Genomic DNA, 18,752 nt, shown 5'->3' with positions numbered 1-18,752 from the left:
GTCTTATTTAGTCAACATCTCAGTCTTTCATTTACTATATCATGGACTATGTCCTTAAAAGTGTTATGATTATAAAGTAGGGTTAATTTTATATTCCCATAACAAAGAACTGATAACTTCTTTTTAATATATGATAAAACTATTTCTTAAAATAACATGAGGTGTTTTGTTTTTTTTTTCAGAAGGAAAGTTTACATGATTGACTTGGTATAGTAGCATTAAACTTTTCTTGAAATGATAGAATAAAATTTGGTATATTTTTATAGGTGCATGGATGGATGGAAGAAGGGGTGGGAAGGGTCAGTCTGTCGAGTCTTAACTCCTTCTCTTCCATTGCTCTTCAGCAATATTGCAGTCTTTGGTATGTTTCTCAATCCATTGTTATCACTGCCTTTTTCATATTGGGCCTACAATTAGGAATGGCAAACTGAAGCAGCTGAACAGAGTCTTCTTTTTAAAGATTATTGCTTATAATTTATGAACAGTGTGTCAGATAGAGTACAGTGCACTGGTCCTCAGTCCCAGGGGGAACTCTAAATGCTCCTGCCCATGGCATCAGATATGGGAATTGCGAAGGAAAGCACAATGCAGCGGAGCACTGGGCTGTACTCACACAGAAAAGAGACAGAGCAAGGTCAGCTTCAGCTGTGGGTACCGGTTCCCCAAGGCCAGCAGGTCTCTTCTGTGGGCTATGCAAGGCAATTGTCCTACTCATACCCCGCTCATGCAGCACTGGATGCAGCCCTGTCCCTTCCCTGTGGAGGACGGATGAAACAGTGGAGTTGGACAGCTACTGTATGCTACATACACTTTAAACAAAAACAAAAGAGTACTCGCTGTGCTTGAAACAAGGAAGAACAGTCCCACACAAGGTGATAAACCCTGCCCAGGCAGTGTGGGCCCTTCATCTCTTGGTAAGGAAGTGTTCCAGGTCAAGGCCCATTCATTCTTAGGTGACTGAGTTGGGGTTGATGGACTGCACATGATACTGTCTTTCCCAACAATAGGAGTCTGTGTCTTTGGTGATAAAATTTTATGCTAAATCCTTCAGATGCCAAACATATGATATTTAAGTCATATCCACTGCTGGGAAAGTCAGAAGAGCCAGAGTTGGAAGCTCAGAAATGGCTGAGGTGGTTGGCAGAAGCTAGTGGTGAGAGAGGAAGAACTGGAGGAGACGTGGCAGGCTGGGCTGCGGCTATGATCCCGAACCCCCATGCCCGTATTCAGAGTCCACGGGCAACCTCTAGGCTAATTTTTTGTTTTCCCTAGTCTTTATCCACTACAAAGACCTTAAGCTGCTTTCTAAGCCTTTCTTCCCATTATATCTGCCGTTTTTATTCACCTAACTCGTATTTCTCTTGCGTAAAGAAATTGGATTGGGATACAACCTTTATGGAGGAATTATAACATTTATTAAAAACATATCTTAACAGAACAACCCAAATAAAGAAAAAAAGCCTACCAATTTAAATGCCAACCCTTTTAAAACTAATATACAGTTAATTAATTATAATGAGAATTCAAATTTTGGGGGGTAACCAAATGACTTAAATATTTTTTTTGAAAGATAAATGTGATTCGACATCAAAATTATTAAAAGTATAAACTAGTAAGACCAGATTTGCCCTACCATATTTTAAAACTAATTATAATGCTGCTATTAAAAGAACACAATTGTTACAGAAAAAACAGTGGATCAGCACAACCTGGATTTGTTCACTATTGGCCAAAAAAAGCAATTTCACAATCTTTTCTTTCAAAGCTAAAAATAATTAAAGGAGAAAAGTAACTTCTTCATTCTGTTTAACATTCTTGAGGCAAATGTTTCTAAACTGTCAACGTTTGCAGTAAATTTGTATTTTGGGAACCTGCGGTCGTTGGAGAGACTATATCTGTAAACAATTCGTAGAGAACAGCCGTGAGTTAAAAAGGACGTAACTTCATAGGCTACCTTATACATCATAATCTTTCATCTACTCTCCTCTTCTCTCTTGAATTTGCAATAAATTTAACTGAATATATTTCTCGCAGAATTTTCTCATAGATCCTGTTCAGTGATGCACATGCACAATAGCGAAGTTATATTTTGTAAGGAAAAACCCAAAGAGGATATATTTTTCTCTATAAAAGAAACACTTGGGAGATAACACAGAATATTGTCTTGTACCTTGAATTTCTGAAGGGTCTCAGTACAATAAGCTTACCATTTGCTTAAAATGGCAGTGCAAGCCTTGTGTTTCCAGGAAGCCTGGACATAGCTTTCCTTTTGCACGCGTGTTCTCGCCTCAGGAGCTTGCCCGGACTGCACTTCCTTCTGTCAGTCCTTTCTTCGCACTCCAGAGGTATCTGTGAGATAGGGATCCATTCTGCATTCTACTCTTTCTTTAATTCATTATCTTTTTCATCCCTCCCACCTTCCCTCTTGTGTGTGTGTTAAAAAATTATATATACTCTCTAGTTATTTGAGGTATCCAATAAACTCCCATTCTATTTCCTCAGACGTCATAAATCCAGAGTCACCCCCAGTATAGGTGGAAGAGTCTGGGCATTCTGCAAGAGGGAGGAGGAAGAAGGCAAAGAGGCGGGAGGAGAGGGAGAGGGGAGGGAGAAGGACTAGAGGCTGGAGGGCCTCTGTCATGGTAGGCCGCATTTTTAAAATGCTCAATTCTCCTACGCAAGTGAAGCCCTGTTTTATTCCTAATCCCTCACTGCCTAGTGACCTCTCCATCACTCCCCACCTCCTTAAAACCAAAACAGCCCCTCTCTCTCTCTTTTTGATGGCTTATTAGTTTGTTACTCCCTTAATTATTAGAGATGGGAATCATTGTTCAGCTCAAGTTTAAAACAAATCTCAAAACAAATACATCTTTTAAAAATTTTATTTTTCAAAAGAAGTACTAAACTTTGCGACAGCATGGATGGAACTGGAGAGCATCATGCTAAGCGAAATAAGCCAGGGGGCGAAAGACAAATACCATATGATCTCACCTATAAGCGGAACCTAACCAACAATGCAAAGAAGCAAGGAAAATATGACCAGCAACACTGAAAGGAAAAGAAATCAACAGAGACAAGAGGGAAGGGGGGGGGGGGCAGGGAAAGGGAAGGGAAGGGGAAAGTCAAGGAACATATAGCAAGGACTCATGGACAAAACCAAAGGGGAAGAGCTGAGGGAGGGAAGGAGGGAGGGGGCAAGGGAAAGAGGTGGGGGGAAGGCAGAGACAAATGTATTTAAAAAGTAAATAAACTAATTTAAAAAAAATTTTATTTTTCAATTACAGTTTACGTTCACTATTCTGTATTAGTTTCAGGCATACAAGATAGTGGCTGGACAATCATATACTTTACAAAGTGATCCCCCAAATATTTCCAGTGCCCACCTGGCCCCATGCATAGTTACTGCAGTATTATTGACTGTATTCCCTATGCTATACTTTATATCCCCGTGACTATTTTGTAACTACCAATTTGTACTTCTTAATTCCTTCATCTTTTCCATCCATTCCCTTGCCACCATCCCCACCCCCCACCCCACGGTAACCATCAGTCTGTTCTCTAAAGGGCCTCTCCCTTTCCTGTGACGCTTCTTAGAATCTTTTCAATCTTTCTGCTACTGACATCAAAGGGGAAATTCCAGCCCAAAGACATAATTTGCAACATTAGGAAAAACCTGGGTCATATTGTGTGGAATAATTAAGTCCCTCAAATTTGCGTCTTGCTTAACCAACTTACTTCTGCGATCTCATTTACTCTTTTGAAAAATCATTTCTCTCTTTGTCTCCCTATTTCTGCTACTCCTTTTCCTCAGTTCTGGTCTACCCTGTCCTAGGCTTTTCGCTCACTACCTGTTAGCAGGAATAGAGGGAAATACAAGTCTGGAGAATTGAAAGGTCATGGGGGCGGGGGTCTTATACAAAGTTTAAAATTATTTTTTCCTTTCAATAATCAAAGATCAGTTTCACAGTATTGTTTTTCAAATTTAAAAGAATAACTGTAGAAAGGGGTTTTTTGCTCTCTGCATTTGGGAGACAAGTCCACAAACAAATTTTTATCTCACTGAAAATTTCCAGAAATCTGTAACCAGCATATCCTCACTATTGATAAATGACTGTTACAGGGTCATTTGAGATATAAAGCCAGTTGTAAATGATATTATCTTCTTCAGACTTTTTATCCACTGTTGTTCTTTCTATTGGAGATGTGCTTACCTTTTCCAGTGGATATAGGTTTCTTCTGAAAAGGAAAGAGCAACGTTGTAAATATAAGAATATAGTCTTGGGATAAAATAGAAGTATAATTTTTTAAAATAGAATTTTTAAATGTTACTTAAGATATTGAAGTTTTTTAAATTCCTGAAATTAAGGGAAGAATGTGAGATACTGCTTTTATTCCCCTGTGGAATACTGTAAATTCTATATTTACTGTTTCTCTTTAGCTTTGTTTCTGTTCTCTAAAAACTGTTTTTTTCAGAAGTTTATCTTGAGGTCTGTGATTGAGAAAATATGCTAGGAAACTGGTTTCTTGCCCTCAATCTCTTTCAGCAATTGATGTTATTGCTTCACTATTTTTGAGTAGAAGTCATAGAAATGTTGTATTTTTCAATAACTAACTTAGTAACAGTCTAAAGTAAATACTAACATTTATTATTTGATTTTTACTTTTAAAATTAATTATTAAAAAATTTTGGAAGCAAATTTCTTGACCAAATTTTGGTAGGAATCATTGCTTAAAGTTATTACATCAGTTTATTTTTCAACCTTTATGTCATGCATTTTTATCCCAGGTTCATTTTCCTTCATGTGTGCTCTGACCTTTGCACACACCTTAACTCTAAATATTTTCAACAAGTCGTTCTATGAATATGAAAAGGCAACCTCTGTGAAGGAAAGCTTAACTTCACAGCTAGAACAACAAACTGAGAATCCATACTTTTAAAAGTAAAGAGGTGGAGGGATGTGTAGGGATGCAGTATTTAAATTTCAGTGGAACTTGTCATTTGCTTTTCTTCATCTTTCCATGTGTCCCTTGGTAGTGTATACCATCCATCTGTCTTCCTTTTGTGGGGAAGCACAGTGCCCCTCTGTTTTCACTCCTCCCTTTGCTACCTCACCTGATTCAGTCTCCTTAGAATAAATCGCAAAAGGTCTGTGTGACTCAACAGATACCTTCCATTCTTTTTCTTTTCTGTCAAAACATGGATTATTTTCCCCAAGTTATTAGTTAAATCTTTATGCGATGTTACCCCAGGACTATAGAAAGAGAATTTCTATTTTATATTTTATGTATTTATTGTGTATGTGTGTGTAGAGGGAACTTAAATATTAAGGCACCAGAGGCGCTGTCTCTCAAAGGACTTACTTTAGAGATTTTACTTGATTTCTATGTCTTTTTAAGTCCCAGAAATCATTTTTATGATTAATTTTGGTATGCAAGTGACTTTTCTTTCTGCCTGGGTGAATCTCACTCATCCTTCCAAGCTTAGCTGAAATTCCAGCCCTAGGCAAGAGGGGATGGATGAACACCACTGACACTGGAATCCTCTCTTGTGAAACCTACATTATGGTTATTTATATCTAGATACAGTTTTGTGTCCCTTGTCCAAGCTCCTTTAAGGCGATGACTGGATCTTTCTCATTCCTTTCTCCTCTTAGGGGAAGTGATGGGACACAGTAAGCAAGGGTAAAGGTTTTCACTGTGCACGGACATGGGTGTGAAGACTTCTCTGACACTTTCAAGCTTGTCTCCTCCAGCATGTTAACCAGACAGCTGGAAGGTAGTAATGGGAAATAAATGAAGTGGTCCAAAGACCTTGTGACATCAGATGGTCGATAAATTAGTATTATTCTCTTCCTGTCTCTTACAGCACCTATGCATGGTCTAGCACATAAGAGATATGAAGCAAATTTCCTTTGAATGAATAAATGGGTGCAATAATAGAATTTCAGTCTATTATATGTACTTAATAAATAGAATTTATAGTTACTGTGTTATAACATGAATGTTATCATGCTTGTGGAATCCCAGAACTGTATATAATATTTTAGAAATAGGTTTTGCTATTTCTGAATGCAAAAATCATCTTTTATTTGGTTTCTAATATCCTAAGATTTGGTTTGACTTTTATTGCATTTATGCTGAGTTAAACAATGGTCTCTGAATTCTACCCCAAATCACCCATTGTGTTTTTCCCTGTATGTCTTCTGCACTGGTCCTGGTTGACTTCAGGCTGTAGCCCATTTGATGATTACCTTGGCATTCTTCCAAATGGAGCTTTCTAATTTTAGAGTCAAAACGCTGGGAGAACAAACCACAGATGTGCATTGAAATATGCACAGTATGAGGACAGAGCCTTTCCTAAGAGTTATAATAAGAAAGGTCTTTAACCTAAAGATGTTTGAAAACTTAGCATATTTCCTTTTCTTTTTCTTTGTCTAGTCCAAGAATACTACCTTATTTTTCCCACATTATATTGGGTTTTGAGAAACTAAAAATATTTTATCAAAACATTTGCTTTCCAAGGGTAGTCTACATCTCTCATACATTTATAGGTCAGAATAGATTTTAAATATTGTATTCAACTCAAAAGAAGTTTTTGTTTCTGTGTTGTATAATACAAAACAGTTTTGCACTGTATAAATCAATTACTCTAGTAAGTACTCTTAATAACAATCTCTCTCTCTCTCTCTCTCTTTTTTTCTCCTTAAAGGAGGTCAGAAACTTCACTATTACTAGAATCCAGACTTTTTCAGGGCCTTGCTCTTCCTCTTTTTTTTTGCCTAGAATATCCACTTATTCATCTCCCCATGTTGAAGTTGGACCATTTGTTAATTCAATATATATTTACTGAGGTCTACTTATACAAGGAACTAATTATATTTGTAGTTTTAGAGACAGCTATTCATAGAATATTTGCTTTACCTGCAGTTGGATGTGAACCTTCCCTGCTTTTATTAGAATATTTTGTCTTACAGAACAGTTTCCTTGCCTGTGTGGTATACCAGTTAACTATGAGCTTGTCTCTTATCTCCTGCTGGACTCATTGTGTTGCAAGAGTACCTTAACAGTTGTAATCCTGGTAGAGCCTAGCTCAGATCCTGATTCTTATTTGTGCTCAGGAATCTATCAAGTTTAATGAAGTGTATAGACTCCATTATTGGGGATTAGTAGGACCAGAGTTTAAAAACCCTGGTTCCCATCCACTAACCAAAGACATTTGCTCCTAACTTCCCAGGAATTCCACATGTGCTAGCAGAGAGGGTTTCCCAGGCGGCACCCACCCAGCCCTCCTGCGGAATGGGCTTGTTTTTAGAACAAGCCTCACCCAGAATCTAGGAGAGACATGGCCGGAGACCCTACATTCCACTCTGACCCACTCGTTCCCAGTACAGTCGGAAAGCAACTATGGGAGTAGGCTTAATTAAACTGACAATGTTGTTGACTTTCATTAAGCAAATCCTGATAATACCAAATGGAAAGCTGAGTTGTTTTAAAGTAATTTTCAAAATAGAAATATTTTACCTGAAACATGACCATTAACCAAACTATCTAATCTGACTCAAGGCCTTTACCGTACTTTGGGTCATAAACAGATTGACCCCAATCCTTTTTCAGCTGCCTTGTGTCTAAGTATGAGCTATACTATGCATGTTACATTAGGAAGACAGGGAGCACCTATGTTTAGAAAAATCATCATTCCAGATGAAATACATGTGCCTCATCAACCCTTTCCTAATATTGTCGTGAGGAAACTTCTGACATGTATGACTGAAAAAACAAAAGCAAAACCAAAAATAAGTCAGCAGGGAAGAAATAGAAGAAGTAAGCCACGTAGCTTCTCAGATCTTTTACTTTATACTTTTGATGCCAGTCTTTTATTGCTGCTCCCTTAGGTAGAATGAGAATTTGGCTAAGAAAGAATGAAATGAGTGAAAATTTGGAACACATTTCTGACAGGGACTGTCGTAGTCGTTTGACAGACGTATGACTGTGAGAACCAAGGTTGGATACCAATCCATCATGTTGCAATAATCAACATTAGCTTAGTTTTTATGCCATACATTTTATGCCATATATAGATTACTAGGTATGCAAAGAGTAGTTTTTATGCCATACACTTTATCTTGGTAAGAGGAAAATGCCAAAAAGAGTCAATAGATTACTAGGTATGCAAAGAGTAATAGTAATATGAGCACTAACTATCAGAGGTAGTATCTAACCTATTTTTACAAGCTTACCTAAAATCATTTTCTGGTCTCTTTAAATCCATTTTCTTTAATTTTTTTTTTTTTTTTTTTTTTTACAGGTAAAGATAAGATTAAAGTGTCTGAGGATGACTTGAAGAAACTCCCTCTAATTAAATGGTGTATTTTGGAAACCATTCGTTTAAGAGCCCCAGGTGCCATTACTAGAAAAGTGCTGAAACCAGTTAAAATTCTGGTGAGCTTTGGTGTGGTCTTAAAATAATAATCCTTCTAGGAAAAAAAGTACATATTTTGCCCATATCGATTAGATAGTTCCTTAAGTTCCAGTAAGCACTCAGTGACCCTGAAATAGGTTACTAATAATGGTTTTACAGCAACATTTTGTTAATGAAGGTATTTATCCATTGACAAATATTTTAGCTACAATATAATCTTTTAATAACCTGTATCAGAATTAGTATCATCCTATTTCTATCAGGCAGGTAGATTAGATAATATCTTCTCTGATGAACCAGCCAAGTATCCCTGAGTAGCCGTAGGCTGAGGAATTCATGTGTGAGGGAAGTTCCAACTAGAAGACAGTTTCAGGCCGCAGATTACAGATGTGGGAACCGAAAGCAGGAATATCGTGGATAACAGCAACTGACACTAGCAATCAGCAAGTGAATGAGGGAGAGAGGTCCTTTCTATGGGCAAAGTAGGAGAAAATTCTCAAGCATACCATGAAAGGTATGTTTACACAGCAAAATCTCAGTTCAACATTTGCTGAATCAATCAGGCAGAACAAAATATTTTTTCAGAATGATTTGACTTAGAGCTTGCAAGATCACGTTAAGTTGGATCTTCGCTCTTGCTGGCTTTTTTTATACACAGCTTGAGAGTGCCTGGATTCAAACCAAGAAAATTTTTTAGCGGAACATGAGACAAAAAGCCCAAATTTTATGAAGATTGTAACTTGCTAAATTCAGAGGAGCTGTTGTTTGTTTAAGTGATCTTACATAAATTATAGCATTTAGTTTTAGTGGGATTTTAATGATTTTTGCTTTTTAATCAAATTCTTAATTATTTTGAACTATGAGTATAAAAGAATATGCTTTGAGAGGAAATACTCAACTTGGTACAAGTTGTTTAAGTAGAGCAATGTGTTTATTACTCTGAATGTTACTATAAGTTTTATTGAACTTTTACTTATTTATATTATATATTTATAATATATTTACATTTATATTATATGGGGTAAGGCAAAAGTAGGTGCACAGTTATATGTGAACAGTTTTTCTTGTATTATTTATTAATTATTATATTATTTTTCTTATGAACAACTGTAAACCTATTTTTGCCCACTCCTGTATTGTTTATATTGTAGCCTCATTTATATTCTGGCTAGTGGATAATTACTTGAATTACAAAATTGTTATTAGCTGCCAGCAATTATCCTGATTTTTAGTTTAAGCATGCAGATCCTATATGTAGATCCTATACATGCATAGTTAGATTATACCTAAATATTTCAGTTATTTTGGAGCTTTTGTAAAAAGTATATTTTTAAAGTTTTTATTTTCAGTTGTATATTAATTGTTTGTAGAAATACAGTTGACTTTTGTGTGTTGGCCTTGTTTCTGCAAATGTACTAAACTCACTTATTGATCCTAGGGGTGTTTTTGTAGATTCGTTGGGAATTTGTATGTAGGTAATATTTTAATTTCTCCCTTTCCTATCTGTATGCCTTTTATTCCTTCTTCTTGCCTTATTGCAGTGGCTCTAACTTCTAGCACTGTGGCAAATAATAGTGGCAGCAGCAGATATTCTTGCCTTGTTCCTGATCTTAATAGGAAAATATTTAGTCTTTCACTGTATAATATAATGTTGGCTGTAGGTTTTTTGATAGATGCTCCTTATCAAGTTGAGGATTTTCTATTTCTAATTTGCTAAGGTTTTTTATCTTGAATGGGTATTTCTAATTTGCTAAGGTTTTTATCCTGAATGGGTATTAGATTTTGCTCTATTTCTAATTTGCTAAGGTTTTTTATGCTGAATGGGTATTAGATTTTTGTCTAGTGATGTAATCACATGCTTTTTCTTCTTTAACCTGTTGATGTGGTGGATTAAATTTACTGATTTTTAAGTATTGAACTGTCCTTTCATACCTGGAATAAATCTCATTTGATTATGGTATATAATTTTTTAATACATTGTTAGATTCATTTTGCTAATATTTTCTTGAGGATTTTTGTATCTAAGTTCATGCGAGATAGTCATCTGTAGTGTTCTTTACTTTTCACTGTGTAACCTTTCTGCCTGGTTTCTATACCATGACAGGCTCTTAAAAGGTGTTTTATGCTTGTCCTGCCCCCTTCTCGTAATACTCAGGTCCTTTCTTTCCTCCACCCTCCTTCCTTCTCTCATTTCTCTTCTTCCTTCTTCCCTTTCTTACTTCCTACCACATATATTGCCTTATGAAAGACAGTAAAGAAAAGGTCAGCAATATAATTCCCTTCTTTTCCTCCTTAATTCTTTTCTTTTTCTTTCTTTTCTTCTTTCTGGACTCATTTTCCAGGTTTTTTAAAGTTTTATCTGTAATTGCTCTCCTTTGAAGTTCCTATTTTATCTCTACTAACCATGCCCATTACCAAATCAAGAAGGAAAAAACCATAAGGATTCTCAAATCTAAATTCTTATAAATTGTGTTTTCCTGTTGCCTTTGGATTTCTCCTCTCTCACAAGTTTCAGTGTGGCCCATCTTGTGCTTCTTTAACACATTCCATCTTGTGCTTCTTTAACTGGTTGCTCTGCCTGCCACATATAGGTAAGACAGCTCTGCACCCCTCTTCTGAGACCTAGCTGTGCTATTTCATTAGCTAAATACCTGAGATCATCACAGGAAAACTTTATAATATGAAATTTTTAATTTATATAAATATATTTTCTTCTCAGACACAAACTAAATACTTTTAGGCACACACCACTTTCCAACCAATATGATGCGCTTCTTCTGAAATGGTGTTCCTTCTGGCTCCTGCTATCCTTACTTCGATATTCTTATGCCGTTCATTTATCATTATTTGATTACTTATACTCCAAGACTTCCTCCTTCACATAAACACTACTTTGTCCTTATGGCTCTTATCCTCTTTCTTTTCCTTTAGCTTTTACTGTGCAAGCAGCTGACGCCTGTCTTTGTGCCCCTTTGTTCCCTTCTGGCCGTAGGCGTTTTCCACTGGATAGATGTTCATTTCCTGCTTTTTTCATTTTAGGATCCTTGAAGATGACTCACTTGATTTCCTCCTTTCTTATATTTTTATTTTACCATAAGGTGCTGGCACAAATGTATTTATTTCTCAACATAAAATCTCTTGTCTCTTGACCGGAACTCACTCGTCTGATGGTTGGTACAGATACAATCATTCTATATTCCGCCACCCCTTCCCCGTTGAAACCCCTTACTATCTTTAAGCAGATAGCTCTTGACTGAGCTTTTAGCCTCAGTTCCTTGTCAGGATTGTTGGGGCTGTTAACATTACATCATTTTTCAAAATTAATCTTACTTATTTCAAAAGCTTTACCAAAAGAAACACCCATGGTCAAACACATGCACATACACACTCATGCATACACAACCCCCTCCACCCCAAACTGTACTATAAAAACTACCCAACATTCTTTATGTATGACATCAAAACAGAAATATATGTCTCATCAGAGTGTAAATGTCATTTTAAAAAGTTTTTAACATTATTTTTCACTTTTCATGCAGCTAGAGAGTTTTCATATTTATTTCAATTGCCACATAAGAGTCCATTGAGTTAATAGCTTAAGTATTTAATTATTTTCTGGCTCTTGAGAATTTAGTTTGTTTTCCTTTGTGGTTATTTTAATGTGGTAATTACTTGCATCTTTGTGCAGAGTACATTTTCTTTTCTTAATGATTCCTTGAATTATGTTTTACTGGTGGATTACTAGTCCAAGAGTATAAACACATTTATGATTCACAACATACAATTTTCTTACAAAGTCCAACATCTATGGGATCCCAATAAAAATTTTTAAATTAGAAATAATGGATATCCAAACTGAGCCAAGAAATTATTTTAAAAAATTAATAGTCTCATATCTCTACTTCCTAATACTCACTCACACTTCCTCCCTGGAGGACGTGAGGCTCATTCTCGTCATTTCCTACCAGGCCCAGCAGCTGGTGATGGCCACACTTAGTGGCCTGTGCTCAGGCTGCCATCTGCCAAGATTGTTCCAACACTTCTCTGTTATTAGTTTTCACAATATCTTTTTCCTATTTGTAAAAGGCGCGGTGTTTCCTGTACTCAATGTTCCATTTATAAATGCAGCTTTTCCTCATCGGAGGCCAGACTCAATCACTGTGAATTTCTCCCTGTGGAGATGAGACTTTAACTTTAAAAATAATAGCTTACACAGAGTTTTCTTCTTATTACATAAGTAGTAGGTGGTAATGTGAAAAAAAGAGACCATAAAAAAGCTGAAAGAAGAAATTAAAAATTGCTTAAAATTTCATGTTAGAGCTAACTACTGTGAACACTTTGGTATTAGTATAATTTCAGATTTTTTTTCCTATAGTGTGTGCATTTTAAAGACTCAATTTTGATCATACTATGCTAATTTTTTAATAATCTGCTTTTATTTTACTTAATAATAGATTGCAAATACTTTTCTTTTTTTGATGGTGAAATTTTATTTTTTTAATTTTGAGTATACATTATTGATAATGCTGTTACGGTTGTCCCATTTTCTTTCCCTTTTATCCTCCTGGTCCCTGCATCTCCCTTCCTTCGAGCAATCCCCACCCCCCCTTAGTTCATGTCCATGGGTCACACGTGTAAGTTCTTTGGCTTCTCCCTTTCCTATACTGCTCTTAACATCCCCATGGCTATTTTGCACTCTTTCCCCCTTCCCAGCTGATAACCCTCCAAATGACCCCCTTTCCTATGATTCTGTTCCTACTTTGTTTTTGTTTTTAAGAAATAATTTTCTATATCAATGAAGAACATCCACACCATTTGAACTGCAGCATAAATAATCTGACATATGGACAGAGTATAAATTATTTAATCAGTTTCCTATTCCTGATGGATATGGCTTCCATTTTTTTCACTGTTATAAACAGCACAAAGATGAACATCCTTGTGTATGCTACTGTTTTCGTATTATAAATTCATATAACTTGGTAATTTTAAGCTTTATGAACTTTCCAAATACATTTTGGTGGGATGTCTTTGCTGAATACACTAACGTGTTCCTAGAGATTTGGATTATAGAAAACATTTCCCATGGGATCACCTATGTTAAGAAGTGGCAGGGACCCACTCATGTTTTCTGTTGCCAACTGTTAAGGCTTCTCGCTGCGAGTGCTAGAAGTGTTCTCCCACTGCTCTTCCCTGGTGTAATCTGAAAAGGGGGTCATTGTTTATTTTTGCTTCTGTATCCTTTTCTATATTTTTTGGAATAAGTTCAAATGAATAAATCTACCTGTTTTCTTTTATTTACTTCATTTTTCTTTCTCTTTTTTATGCCATCTCTTAGAAACTCTTAAACTTCTACCTGCACTCTGCCTTCAACATTTGATATTTTTAGTACAAAGTTAATCTGCAAAAATACCCAGAAAAGAACAAACAAGGAAGTGTTGGAAAATAGGAATAATTAAGTAATAGTAGTTATCTTCTCAAAGTATTAAAACATGTTATAAAACTATAAAATTAAAGTGATACTGGCGTCAGACCAGTTGCTCAGATAGAACAGGTTGGATAGATAAGAAACAAAATCCCTTAAAAAAATTCTATATAAAAATTTAATATACAATAAATGAATCATAAATTAATTAATTAGAGGGAAGATATTAATATATGGCTTGGGAAGATTAGCTGAAAGTGGGTACTTTTTAAAAATGTAGTAATTCTCAAACTTTTGATGTCAGGATTCCTTTCTACTTTTTAAGATTATTGAATATCCCAAAGGGCTTTCACCTGTGTGAGTCCTATCTATTCATATTTACTGTATTAAAAACCAAAGCTGAGAAATAGTTAAAGTGTTTATTTAGTAATTCATTTAAAAAGAACAAGAAACCTGTTACATGTTAAGAGCATGATTTTAAGAAACATTTTTTAAAACAAAAAGTGGTAGAAAAATAGTACCATTTTTAGGTTTTTGCATTAGCCTTGCTAATAGAAGATACCTAAATTCCTATATATGTGTGCCTGCAATCAACCTATTGAAATATAATGTTTTCATTGATGAAAATGAAGAAAATCCAGCCTCATATTGACAGGTAGCCAAAAAGGGAGAGTATTTTAGTAAGTAGCCTTTTCAGATATTTGTGGCTATTCTTTGATACTACACTGAAACTCAACAGTGATACTTTTCTAAAAGTTCATTGCAGTCTGAAAATATGTCAGTGAATTTTTGTACTAATTTATATTAAAACCCATTGGTCTCTCCTATACTTTGAATGAGTATTTTACTTAGGAGTGATGTTTGACCTGTCAGACCCTATGAAAAGGTCTTGGGAACTCCTAGAAATCCCGAAACCACCTTTGAGAGCTACTATTGTAGAGAAAAGAGGGCTACCTAAGTTTAGGGATTAATCAGTGAAACCACAAAGCAGATGGACAGATTTGAATGTACGATATCAAAAATTAACATCTTATTTTATAAAGTATGGCCCAAATTAAATGTAAACCAAAATTTAAAAATAAGTGTCATTATGTGTGTAGCACAAGGAGAAGTAATGTTAATATTTAAAAAATTCACAGATCAGTAAGTAAAGCACTAAGGTTACGTTAATGTGGATGGGACATGAGCACAAGAGTTTATAGAAGAAAATAACATAACTGCTCACCAGATTTTAAGTAGCAATTAAAATAGCCCATTAAAGATGTCAGATTAGCAGATAAGAGGGCAATGAAATTGGCATGCTCATATTATAGGTAGAAACATTTTGCTACAATATTTGAGGAAACAGTTAAACAATGGATATTAATAGCCTTAAAAATATTCATGTCCTGTGTCTTCTGAACATCTGTGTTAAAAGATTTTATATGAAAAATGCTTCAAGAAAGAAGACTCTAGTGATAGCATTTATAATAGGAAAAAACAGTAGAAAATGATTAGATTAATTATAGTTTAATCTACTCAATGAAAGATTAAACAGCCATTGGAGAGAAAATTTTTCACAATGACTCTACAATACAAAGAAAAAATAGTCTTTAACTTTTAAAAGTACCTAATTTTTTTTAAAGCCTCTAACAGCAACCAACCTTCTGGCCAAGAGCTAGGAAAATAACGGTGTGCTTTGGACCTTTTCCTGTAGATACTTTTTGCCTTTATAGGACTCCTCCTTTCACTTCAATATCCTGTATTTCTTGTACCCACTTTTCTCTCAAAAGTTATAGCAGAGAGTCCGTCCTTCTCTTTCCTCTTTAAGAAAGCCCCATCTCCACGCAAGCAGAGGAAGCTCACTGACCTCACAGCATCTCTCTGTGGTGGGCTGGCTAGGGTCAATTCTGTCTACCTGAGGGATGCAGTAATGGCAACAAGTTGTGTCTTTTCCTTGCTCGTGGTCTGTGTTGCAGTCTTATGACTGTTTTGTCTCCCTCTTGATCTTTCTCTTCATCTATCGTGTAAACAGTGACAGCGATGCTTAGACTAGGCATGATGACATCTGTTCGCTCAGAGGGTTCCAGTGAATGTAACCAGCTCTCACATCCTTTATGCCATTTGTCAGCCTGGCGTCTGCTGCTGCAACAGGCATGTCTTTCTGGTCTCCTCCCTGTTGCTAATGTTAATGTGTTATTGAGGTCCTGTTTGGAGTCTTTCTCTACTAGCTCGCTTTGTGGGCTGCAGCCGCCAGCAGCCCCCAAGCCATAATCATAGGTCCACTGCCACTGAAGAGGACTGTGGAGCGGGGAAGGGAAGGGCAGGCTGCCTCCAGCCCTGCGCCACACACATCAGGCCCTCCCTGGCCAATTCTTGATCAGAATCAGTCATGACTTCTCTAGAGTCTGTTCCAGCAGGAGGAGAAGGAACGCACAAGATTGGGATCTCACAGGGCTCTTTCAACTTTAGAAATGGGTAAGAGGGCACCAGCATGCCTCGCCCTCTTCTCAGGTTTGGATCTGACTCTCCAGCTGTCCTGACGCTGTAATTGACCAACTCAAGTGATACTCAGCTCCCACTGGAGCCAACAGGGGTTCCCCTGGGTGAAAAAATGATGACCCCTCCTCATACCCTATTCCTGCTACCATAAAAAGAGATGTTTTTAATTGTAAGGTGCTAATTCTAGATACATAAACCTGGTGTTTTGCAAATATCCTGAGGACATTTGAAAATTATGTGAGGTTAAATAGACGTGGCTTCTGATGGTTGGCTATGGGACCTGCCAATAAAATGGCTTTGCTCCGTAAAGTTGGTGGCTACCTAGCGATCACACACTCTGGGAGAGATGGTTCCTGAGCATGGTGATAAAAAGGGTGATTTTATGCAATGGATTTTAGGTCTTAGTATATAGTTTATGTATCATGAAGCCCTATTTTAACATGAATAGAAAATGATCATGCTGACTTGCTGTTTGAGGAATCACACTGTTTATCCTCAGCCCCATAACCACCGCAGCCTCAAATACAAAACCAACTAAATAAATGTACAACACTTGCTTCGTTCTGTGTCTTCCTAACCAGTTGTCTTCATATTCTTTCTGTCCTAACAGCTGCTGCTAGAGTGAAAAAACAAACAAACAAAGAATCCACTGACCCTGCCCTGACATTCTTATGAGTGTCCCCAGGGGCAGGACACCTGCTGTTCCTGTCCTCAGTGCTGCAACCAGTATCCTGTCTCAGAGTTAGATTCTTCTGTGCCAGGATCTGGAGATTTACTGTGGTTTCTATCATCAAGAACACTTACTGCAAACCTCAGTATTGAACAGCAAAGACTGCATTAGAGTGAACTTACACTAGTTTCTAAAATTTTCACATTTATCTGATATTTTCCCCCCTGTAACTAAATATATATGTGCATGTAACTGATCATCTGAATTAGAAATCAGTCATTGCCTAAGTTGGAAAATAGAACTCACCACCCAGGAAAGAGTTATATTTTATCACCATTGATTATAAAATGTATGTGCCTTTGCCACAATATAGTTCTAGTATTATTTTTAACGACCCAAACTCTCTTTAAAGCATATTTCAAAAAATGACTTGGAACCAATTTTTCTGTCATAGAATTACACTATTCCTTCTGGTGACTTGTTGATGTTGTCTCCATTTTGGCTGCATAGAAATCCAAAGTATTTTCCTGAACCTGAATTGTTCAAACCCGTAAGTTACTTCTTTCGATATACATTGTCCTTTGATTTTAATATTTTATGCCAGAAATATGAATTCATAAGTTAAGTAGGACTGTGCCTTTAAGCAGCCATATTTCTCTAGCAACCAAGGCTACAAAATACAGATTAGATATGCAACATATGTGGTATAACATGTACAACAAATCAGATGCAAAGGTTCCTGGAATAAGCTTCACCAACTTTAAAATAAATTTTTATCTGAAACCAGCAGGGCATGTTAAAGTAAATATGCCTGGTCCTGATAGAAGACTTATTTTATGTTCTTCAGGCAATTGTTCCTGTTACTGGTTTCCAGGGAGTACAAAAAATAAAACTGAAGCAAATTAAAACGGTGTTCTGCTGTTTCCTAGAATTGGGGGGTGACAGGGCTGAACAGAATCTGAAGAGGTCATTTGGCCTATTCTCTGCCTTTAGGTAAAACTGTCAAAAATGGCATCCAGATGTATTCATTCTGAATCACAGGCTTTCCCCAACGGCAGGGCTGTCAGCGTCTTATTACTAAATTTATCACCAAGGGCAGGGTTATGATGGAGCCTGAGGCTCTATTGTAAATATTCTTCTTCCCTGAGGTCAATTCTGTGGTCGATTTACATCATCACTTACACTTACCATTTAACAGAATTCTTTTTAAGCCTTTTTATTTATTAGCTATGTTCCAGAATCCTAATTGTGGCTGATATTAATAACAGGTTGGAAAAAATTACCAACAACCCTGCAACTTTATATGCGAGGATTAGCTGTACAAGGTCATTTTTAGCCTAGAGAAATAAAGTTAAGCTTATTTATATAAGGCTGATTTGGAAAAAATAAAAAATGTTTTCTTCCCACAGGAACGTTGGAAAGAGGCAAATTTAGAGAAGCATGCTTTCTTGGACTACTTCATGGCATTTGGAAGCGGGAAGTACCAATGTCCTGGAAGGTCAGTGAGACAGCTGGGCCACATTTATCCGCAAAGTCTGCAGAAAGATGATGGCTCAGAGGGGGAGAGCTTTGGCCTTCTTTTCTTTATTATCAAACTGCAGGGAAAGTCAGGAGACCATGTTTTGTTTGGTTAGCCAGTCGTATTGTGCAATGTCTCTGTGAGAATATCTAAAGTGGCTTCTGATAGGAGACCTCCTGGGAACAAAATATTACAGTTCCAGCTGCCACATGAAAGCACGGTTTACGTTTCCAATGCT

General features: G+C 36.5%; 1 protein-coding gene across 3 annotated transcripts in view; it reads left to right on the top strand.

The window, feature by feature from the left end:
- LOC129067505 (24-hydroxycholesterol 7-alpha-hydroxylase) overlaps positions 1 to 18,752 on the top strand; it is a 72,695-nt gene that overhangs the window by 35,728 nt on the left and 18,215 nt on the right. For all 3 annotated transcript variants that reach the window (XM_054569453.1, XM_054569455.1, XM_054569456.1), the window contains exons 8-10: positions 8,306 to 8,439; positions 17,450 to 17,545; positions 18,405 to 18,493. In XM_054569453.1, coding sequence (XP_054425428.1) covers positions 8,306 to 8,439; positions 17,450 to 17,545; positions 18,405 to 18,493 — 319 coding nt within the window. The remainder of the gene's footprint in view (positions 1 to 8,305; positions 8,440 to 17,449; positions 17,546 to 18,404; positions 18,494 to 18,752) is intronic.

This window comes from Pteronotus mesoamericanus, unplaced genomic scaffold (assembly GCF_021234165.1).
Source record: "Pteronotus mesoamericanus isolate MK-2021 breed Mesoamerican mustached bat unplaced genomic scaffold, CSHL_Meso_final contig_20, whole genome shotgun sequence".
NCBI classification, from domain to species: Eukaryota; Metazoa; Chordata; class Mammalia; order Chiroptera; family Mormoopidae; genus Pteronotus; species Pteronotus mesoamericanus.
This window is presented reverse-complemented; position numbering and strand designations above follow the sequence as displayed.